We start from the raw sequence: 9,411 nt of genomic DNA, 5'->3' as shown, positions 1-9,411 counted from the left end.
CCTGTTCTAAATACAAACCTTAACTCAAGCCTTAACTATGGAGTCGCTACTGATGCTTCCATAACTTGTAGCTAAGTAGAGTGACCAGATATCTCGATTTTATAGGGACAGTCCTCATATTTGGGGCTTTGTCTTATATAGGCACCTATTACCCCCCAACCTCTGTCCCTATTTTTCACACTTGCTGTCTACTCACCCTATAGCTAAGCCAAGAGGGGAATTGTTATTCCATGTGTAGAATACAGCTTAGCATCTATTCACATGCATGTTAACTTTAATTCTTTCAAGAATAGTTGGTTTATCTACTATTCTGTAGTATTACAGGGAGTTCTTTTCCTATATGCCACCTGCTATTTGTAGTGTATATGAATAATAAATTAGAATAAAAATATTAAAGTGAAACTTGCTTCCTAGAAGCTGTTTAACCTTCCAGAAATAGTCCCATGTCTCAGCCAAAGTCATATACTTATATTATTCATTATTTATATAATTCCATAAATTTACATGGCAATTTAAAGGCAAAGAAGAAGAAGCAGCTCCACCTTGTGCAGTCATTGATACTTGGGCAAAGAGGGTATCAAATACCAGTGCAAATACTTTGGCAAAGATGGTATAAAATATCAGTGTTTGCAGGATCAGACAAATGTTGACTTTTTTGTAACTTATAGTCATTTTATATATTCAAGTTTACTGATGAGTTAGAGTACATTTCACACCCATGAAAGGTGCTGGAGTAACACTCCTGAAAACATCCCCACAGAGTTGCACCAATATGCCTTGACCTGTATCTCGAGATGCCACCTCTTGGACTGGGAGGATAGTTCATAGTCCTGTATGTTTGTATTCTCTATGGCCCACTCAGTCCTAAATAAAAAAAATAAAAAAATATTTTATATATATATATATATATTTTATGTTTGTATTCTCTATGGCCCACTCAGTCCTTGGCCACTAGACTGAGACTTTCAGCAAGGGAGCCAGTTAGGGCACTTTGTGATGGTGGGTTTGTTAGTCATTGGGAGACTGGCATGTGAAGGATTTGGAAGATGCTGTAATATTTTATGACTATTGTGACAGGTTGGATCACAGAAAACCCCTTGGGAACTGTCAACTGATCTGCTGAGACTACCTCTGAGCCCATTTTCCCTGGCAGCTTGGGACTTCAGTGCCCTGTCTGGTTTGAGCCAGACACGCTAGCCTGCTGCAAACACAGACCCAGGTCTGAACAATGTCCCCCCAAAAGCTGCAGGCTCAACTGAAAACAGCTTAAGAAGTGTTCCCTGTCTCCAGCACTGAGATGCCCAGCTCCCAATGGGGTCCAAGCCCCAAATAAATCTGTTTTATCCTGTATAAAGCTTATACAGGATAAACTCATAAATTGTTTGCCCTCTATAACACTGATAGAGAGACGTGCACAGCTGTTTGCCCCCCCCCCCCCAGGTATTAATACATACTCTGGGTTAATTAATACGTAAAAGGTGATTTTATTAAATACAGAAAGTAGGATTTAAGTGGTTCCAAGTAATAACAGACAGAACAAAGTGAATTACTCAGCAAAATAAAATAAAACATGCAAGTCTAAGCCTAGTACAGTAAGAAAACTGAATAAAGATAAAATCTCACTCTCAGATGTTTCAATAAGCTTCTATCACAGACTGGACTCCTTCCTAGTCTGGGCACAATCCTTTCCCCTGGTACAGCCCTTGTTCCAGCTCAGTTGGTAGCTAGGGGATTTCTCATGATTGCATCCCCCTTTGTTCTGTTCCACCCCCTTATATATCTTTTGCACGAGGTGGGGATCCTTTGTCCCTCTCTGGGTTCCCACCCCTCCTTCTAAATGGAAAAGCACCAGGTTTAAGATGGATTTCAGTTCCAGGTCACATGGTCACGTGTCCTGTAAGACCCCAAGCCTTCATTCCTCCCAGCCTGACTCACAGGAAGGCCTGCAAGCAAACAGAGCCATCCACAGTCAATGTCCTGGTTGATGGGAGCCATCAAAATTCCAGACCACCATTAATGGCCCACACTTTGCATAATTACAATAGGCCCTCAGAGCTATATTTCATATTTCCAATTTCAGATACAAGAATGATACATACATACAAATAGGATGACCACACTCAGTAGATTATAAGCTTTGTAATGATACCTTACAAGAGACCTTTTGCTTGAAGCATATTCCAGTTACATTATATTCACACTCATTAGCATATTTAAAAAAAATCATATAGAGTGCAATGTCACAACTATTACATGTTCTGTCTGAGAGTTTGATTATAGTTGTGCAGTTTGCTAGATGATTACAAAGAGATTCATTCTAACAGGAGTTGTCTTGCAAGTATGGAGGAAGGGAGACCATAAGCTCAGATAGCATCATTCACCAATACTGAAAAGAATAATACTGGTGTCAATCCCTTTGAAGTTTACCTCTGACCATGTTGAGTTCAACAGCTCTTGTTCGGTATGTAGGAGGGAGGAATCCAGGTAGGAAACTGAAACAAAGAGCTTGGGAATGGATAAAAATGGTCACTGAGCCCCTGGGACACAAGGGAGAGAGACATGGGGACTACTGTGAAACATACTGAACCCCAGTCCCCAGAGGTGAGGTGTCTGGAGAAGCTAGCCCTACCTGTACTTTAGATAAGACAGATGCATGTAGACTGTTTGTTGTGTTAAAAATTCTTTTCTTGTTGTGCTTTGAAGGCCATTTTATGTCACTGTATTCACATACTGACCACAGCTTCCAAAGGGAAGAATTGCAGGGCTCAGACCAAGTCAGGCCTGCTGGGGAATCACAGGGATCTGTATCCCAGTTCCCAACTCCGAGAATGGGATACTGCTAGATTCCACTCCAGGGATATGAAGGCCTACAGATGAAAATATAGAGGTCTAAATCCTAGAGGGGCTGCCCTTGGACAACAAGCAGAGGAGGCTAGAGGTACAGATGGCCCTGAACTGTGACACAGACTACCAACAGGACCAATTTTCCAGCATCTATCCTTCATTTGTTAAAACATACATAAAACATTTACAATGGAAAGGGTTTACTTTATGATTAGAGCAGAGGTCTTGGAGTCAGGATTCCTGGCTACTTTTCTGGCTCTGCCACTGACTTGCTCGGTGATTTACTATTTTACTAGATTCCCTGCTTGACAGATGCCGTTTTGACGATCTGTTGGGGCCAATTCAGAGAAGCTGCATCTCTAGCTTAGGTAAGTCATAATTTCTGATGCTTGCTTCTCAAAGATCTTCCCTGTGCACCTGAGGGGAGGATTCCATCCCTGGTTAGCTTAGCATGCACGGGGGTGCTTGGACTGCTTCAGAGTGTGGAAAGCACTTTGAGATAATGGACACCCTTCTCCCCTCCCCCACAAATGCTTCCACTTGGGGGCATGAGGATTGCACTTCAGATGATCAGTCACAGGTTCTACCTCCAAACTTGGAGGAGCATCAGAAACCTGTGTGGATCACAGAGGTTACGCAGGAGCATAGGCCTCTGTGTGGAGGCTCCATGCCTACCCACTGATTCTATGTCCCTCCTCCCTAGCAGTATGGAGACATCAGAGCCACACTACCATGGACTCCCACTGGCAACAGTTGCCTGCAGGACCCCTACTTAAAAGGATATCCCCCTGTGGGCACGGCTCTGCAGAAAAGGTATTACAGACGCTTGCTATCTGGCCTTTTCTGGGAAATCTCAATGGAACTGAAGTGGAGGATGATATGCATCCACACTTGTCCTGCTCCCCACCCTAAGTCTCCCCAGTCCCCTCCTTCATGCAGATCCCAAGCCTGCAGAGAGCCCATCACAGGCTACAATGCAGAGGACACTGCCCTAGAGATGGCTAAGCACCATTTTGTGCATAGGGAGTGAGATTCATGCACAGAAGGGCCTGTCTGCATTTGGATATTGGCCCATTTTGCCTGAGAGAGTGACACTATCACCACCATTAGTTACTCAGTGACGCCCCAGTGCAGCAAAGTGTTTTGCTGAGGAGGGATGAGATGATTATTATTTATTATGTTTATTTTGGTAGCACCTAGGCACCAATCCCCATTGTGCTAAGCACTGTACAAAGATAGAGTAATAGACAGTCCTTGCCTCCACAGAGCTTACAATCTAAATAGACAAAACTGACAAGGGACGTACCATACAAGCAGAGAAAATAGAGGTATGGTTTGCAAACATCATGTTAGTGCCAGAATTCTTTAGGATTTAAGGGGTGGTATTTTGCTAATCAGAAAGACAAAGGAAGGGAGAGAGGATATTGAAGGGAAGTGGGTGAGAAGGCCAGGGCTGCTGGGGGCAGGGGGGGAGAGGGAAGAGGGGAAGTGGGACGGGAGGGAGAAAAAAGATAGCAGGATTGTTACGATTAAGCATGTGTTTAAATGTTTTGCTAAATCAGGGTTATCATGCCTTTTCCCATTGGCAATGTCATGGCTGAAAAGAAGATAAGTCTCTGCTTGTTCTGTGATTACAACATATTATGACACATTGATCTAACATTGCACCCACTGTCTTCCCACACTGTACTTCAGGTGTAGAAATTTTGTCAGTTATGTACTTTAAAAATATAATCAACAGTGAGCTGCTTCATATGTATTTTTAAAGGTGAAATAACTTTCACCAAATCAAGACTTCATATAAAGAATCTAGAAAATCTGTATGGCCAAATCGTACAGGTACACTCTCTATGGATAGGTGCCACCAGACTCCTTGTTGTCTCTATGGCTAGATCTTTATGAATGAGAAAAATACTAGCACAAACAAGACGGCACAAAAACGCCTTTCAAGGCTTGATCCCACAAATCCTCAAGCCTGTCTCCAACATTAAACATCCAAATAGTTTCATTAGCTTCAAGGGAGTTTTATTTCTTTGCAATAATAAATTAAATTAGGCTTAAGTGATCTGGTCAAATCTCAGATTCCAATTTCCATTTCAAATGTGCTGTTACCCTCCAGAACTCCGACTGCCTCAGTGTTCCTGCCTTTCTATTGATTCACATTGTTTCTAATGTTCAGCTAAAACAGCATTTCCTTTAATTGTATTAATACGAAAAGCTTCACCACAATGAATATCAGAGTTCACAGGAGAACATTGCATTTAGCTACAAGATTCAGATTTTTTTTTTCCAATTTTGTCTTTGATTTAGAGACTAGGGACTGATTCTCTTCTCACCCAAGGCTTGTCTACATGGTGAGTTAGTGTGCAGGAAGCCAGAATCTGAATCCACACATGAATCCAGCTTGTCACACACTAACTGGCCATGTAGACCCTACTCCCGCTCACTAAAAGTTCCCTGCTGTTTGAAATGGGAGTACGTCAAAGTGCACTATAGAACTTTTAGTGCAGCCAGTTAGCATGTGGCAAACCTGTGCACTGTAGAGTCACATCCTGGCTTGCTCTTCACTAACACACCATGGAGACAAGCCCATACACTAGTGTGAATCAGGAGTAACTCCCCCTACAACAATGGAATTATCTGATGTGAAACCAGTTTAAGTGTGAGGAAAAACAGCCCTTTGAAAAATAAGCGTTTCTCGTTTGGAAACAAACTTCTGCTGCATTGCTTCAAAGGCCATTAAAACTGTGTTTAATGCAATCTCTAAAGAGGCATCTGTTCTTGAAGAATCCCCAAGAGATAATACATATGGTATAGGGGAGAATTTGTAATTCCAGTGGTTGAACTCATGAGAGTTTCCTTTTCTTGTTCCAATGATTTATTCTGTTGTTTGCATTTTGGAACCATTATAAGAAAACAGAATTAAATCACCCCCTCAAAACTGAAATCTAATAACCTTTCGCTAAATTAAACAAAGTTGCCCATAAAATCGTACACTTTTTTACTTCAGGGGGTAAACTACATTAATTATAACTTGGTTGTTCCAATTTCCCCATACATGTTGAATGTGGTTTAGTATCTTTTAAGAAGCAGAAAAATGCATACCACAAAAATATTCCAACATTTGCTGCAATGAAGGAGGGTGCAACATTAGTAATTTAAAAGAAAAACCCACATGGTTGTAGAGAAAAGCTTGAAATGTGAACCCCAAAAGCTCAAAACCCAGAAGGCAAACAAAACAAACCTTTTTATTTTTTAAATCTCATGATTTATTTTTTATTTTTTTGGAGGCCAGACTTGTGATTTTTGCATCTTGTGGTTGGAAAACTAGTGCTGTTAGCGCCATTGTTCCCTGCTACAGGACAGGAGTCCTCTTCATTGACAGGGCTCACTTTCCCCTTGGAAATCACTGGGGCCATAATGGGAGACAGCTAGATCAGTAGGCACTGCTGAAGGGAGGGAGCCTTTGCTTTCACAGGGCTCCTTACTCTTTGCAAACAGTGCCCTGGAGGTGATTACTGAGGGATGCTAGAGCTACACTCCTCAGCGGAGGGCCTTAAAAGGAGAAATCTCTCAATAGTGCATTGGTCTGTTTATTTTTCATGAACAGTTCAACTATATTAGCGCAAGCTGATTTTCACTGAATTATGGCAGAATGTGCTCTCTACGAAATAATGACATGTGAAGGTTAATTCAATACTGAGGCAATTTGTGTGTGTGTGTTGACCCTATGACAATGGGCTTTTTTCCCGCCTTCTGCTCTCCCATCTGGGGTATTGTTGTTCTTCCACTTGTTCACCGGTGAAACTTTTAAATATCTGGATATATTGTATAGCTAATATATGCTCTAACAAAATTCCATGTGCAATAGGATCCCTGCCAATGGGAGCATTTACTGCAAGCAGTAACCATAAATTCCACGTCCCTTTTGCTAGATTTTTTTTTCCTGGTAGATCAGGCAAATAATGGGTGAGGGTTTTGTTACTCTTGAAAGACATATAGGCAGCTCATTGCCCTGCCAGGGCCTGCTTAGTCCTGGACACAAAGATTGTTGGTTTTGCCTTTCTGGGATAACAAACAATCAAGGATTTTCCCATGGCCTGTGTGCTCAGGAAAGAGTACTGGATAAAGTGATTTTTAGCAATGTAGGCATCTCGGCCTTCTTATGCAGCGTAGTATCAGTGCAGTGTTACACCACAGTGGTTTATTCACCAGCAACTTAATTCAGAACTTCTGATGAACAGATCTCTGCAATAACTGTATGATAAAAGGTTTAGATCCATTGGGTGCCTTCGCCAGTCTTCTCAAATTTTAGCTCTAAAGCCACAATGACTATCTTGCTGCCTAGCATTTCTCTGAAGCAAAGAGCTTCAAACAATGCTCATCTGAATCAGAATCTCCATGACCCCAGGGCACACTTGTGCAGATGGCCTATAATCAAGCAGCCAACCAGGTCAAGTCTGAGGATATGTCTACACTAGAAATGCTACAGTGGCATAGCTATAGTGTAGACACTTCCTACAGCGTCAGAAGGGGTTCTTCCGTTGTAGTAAATCCACCTCTCCAAGAGGCGGTAGCTAGGTCAAGGAAAGAATTCTTCTGTTCAAGAGGTGTCTAGACCAGGGCTTAGATCAGCTTAATTACATTTTTCACAGCCCCTAGTGATGTAGTTAAGCCGTCCTAACTGTGTAATGTGGACTAGCTCCAAGGAAGTAGCTTACAGTTCTCAGGCTCTTCATGTCCCACCTGTGCTCTGTGTAGGTACTGTACTGAGACTGTCATAATCACTCAGTCCCAAGTAAGTCAAATGAAAACAAATCTTCAGAGATCCCCCCCCTGCCCAGAGTCATCCCAGTGCATTTTTGTCTCTCTCCATTTGATTGTATTTCATGTTCTGTTGCTGTTACTCACTCAAACGATCTCACCCTGTCAAACTGGCTCTCCCACCACTAGAAAAACCAGTCTCCATACATGAACCCACAGATGAAATGAGCTGATTGCTATATAAATACAACCCACAGAAAAACAGATGGGAATGGCCAGCCTGATCCAGATCAGCAATCCGTCTCATCCAGTGGCCAGCCCCAGCTGCTTAGGGGGAGAGGCAAGACCCCTTCCCGCACCGGGCATTTAGGGTGACCCATTTTGGGGGACTTTTTCTTATACAGGTGCCTATTATCCCCCATCCCGTTTTTTCACAGTTGCTCTCTCATCACCCTATGGGCATGAAACATTAAGTCTGTGGGACCTGGGGGGGGCGAAACAGCAAGTGTGAAAAATTGGGACAGGGGATGGGGGGTAATAGGCATCTATATAAAAAAATCCCCACAAATCAGGACTGTCCCTATAAAATTGGGACATCTGGTCACCCTGGTGGGACAATGCTGCAGAGGGGAGGCCAAGGGCTGGGCGTAGGGTGACCAGATGTCCCGATTTTATAGGGACAGTCCCGATTTTGGGGCTTTTTCTTATATAGGCGCCTATTATCCCCTGTCCAGATTTTCCACACTTGCTGTCTCATCACCCTGGCTGGGCGGGCGGGCCTAGGGCCTGGTGACAGCGGCCCCCAGCCAGCGCGGAGCTCAGCCCCCCGGCAGCCGGCGCGTCACTGCCCGCGCCCCCCTCCGCCCTGCCCGATTGCCCAGGAAACCGGAACTCGCAGCCTCCCTCCCCGGGCAGCAGCGCCGCGCTCCCCCGGCGGGCGGCGCCTCGGTGCCCGGCCGAGCAGCACCGCCTCAGGCCGCCAGCGCGCTGGCGTAGGCGGAGAGCGGTAGCCCGGCAGCCCGGCAGCGGCAGGCTCCTCTCCGGCTCCCCAGCAGCGGCTCGGCCGCCCGGCGCCCCCCGCCATGAGAAAGTTCTGCCTCTCCACGGTGGGGATCCTGTCCATGACCCTGCTCATCGCCAGCGTCGCCCTGCTGGTGGCCCACGTCCTCCAGAGAGCGGTGGACCTGCACGTGAAAGAGGTGAGCGTCCCTCCCGAGCCAGCCGGGGCAGGGGGAGACTTCGCTGCAAGCGCAGCCCGGACCCGGCTCCTTTGCAAGCCGCAGGCGGCCTTGGCCAGCTCTAAATATAGCGAGGGGCGCCGGGGATGGAGCCTGATGGCTTCCCTCGAGGCCTGGGTAATCCTAGGCAAAGCCTCACTGGAGTCCAGGCAGGGTGGGGAGCAGTGCCATGACATCAGGCGCTGGGGGAGAGCTAGAGAGGTTGCCCCTGAGCTGCAACGAGAAGGCTCAGAATAAATGTATTTTAAAGAAGGTTGATTTGAAATGTCCTGTTGAAATGCAGCAAAAATCCTTTGAGACTGCCAGGGCTGCCTTTAAAACAACCATCCTTTGTTAATAAGCGTCCCCCCTTCCCGGGGAAGCCTAATGTGAGATGTGTGATTTTTAAAAGAGTGTGAAATGTAATCAGATGCCAGTAGCTTTAATGACTGTAATTAAGGGACACACTCCAAAGCAGCAGTAAGTAAGTGGTGACAAGCATATAAAGCTTTAAGTACCTGCTGTCTTATAGTTCATCTTATACCAGGGGTCGGCAACCTTTCAGAAGTGGTGTGCCGAGTCTTCA

General features: G+C 44.8%; 1 protein-coding gene across 3 annotated transcripts in view; it reads left to right on the top strand.

The window, feature by feature from the left end:
• The first annotated feature begins 8,557 nt into the window (after nt 1-8,557).
• Nucleotides 8,558-9,411, top strand: part of SCARB2 (scavenger receptor class B member 2) — a 37,918-nt gene continuing 37,064 nt past the window's right edge. For 2 of the 3 annotated variants that reach the window (XM_034771008.1, XM_034771009.1), the window contains exon 1: nt 8,559-8,807. In XM_034771008.1, the coding sequence (XP_034626899.1) occupies nt 8,691-8,807 (117 nt within the window). In that variant the 5' untranslated portion in view covers nt 8,559-8,690. Of the gene's footprint in view, nt 8,808-9,411 lie in introns of all 3 variants that reach the window. The other variant, XM_034771010.1, reaches the window with a different exon arrangement.

This window comes from Trachemys scripta, chromosome 5, assembly GCF_013100865.1.
Source record: "Trachemys scripta elegans isolate TJP31775 chromosome 5, CAS_Tse_1.0, whole genome shotgun sequence".
NCBI classification, from domain to species: Eukaryota; Metazoa; Chordata; order Testudines; family Emydidae; genus Trachemys; species Trachemys scripta.
Note: the sequence above shows the minus strand (reverse complement) of the source record. Positions and strands in the feature narration are given on the sequence as shown.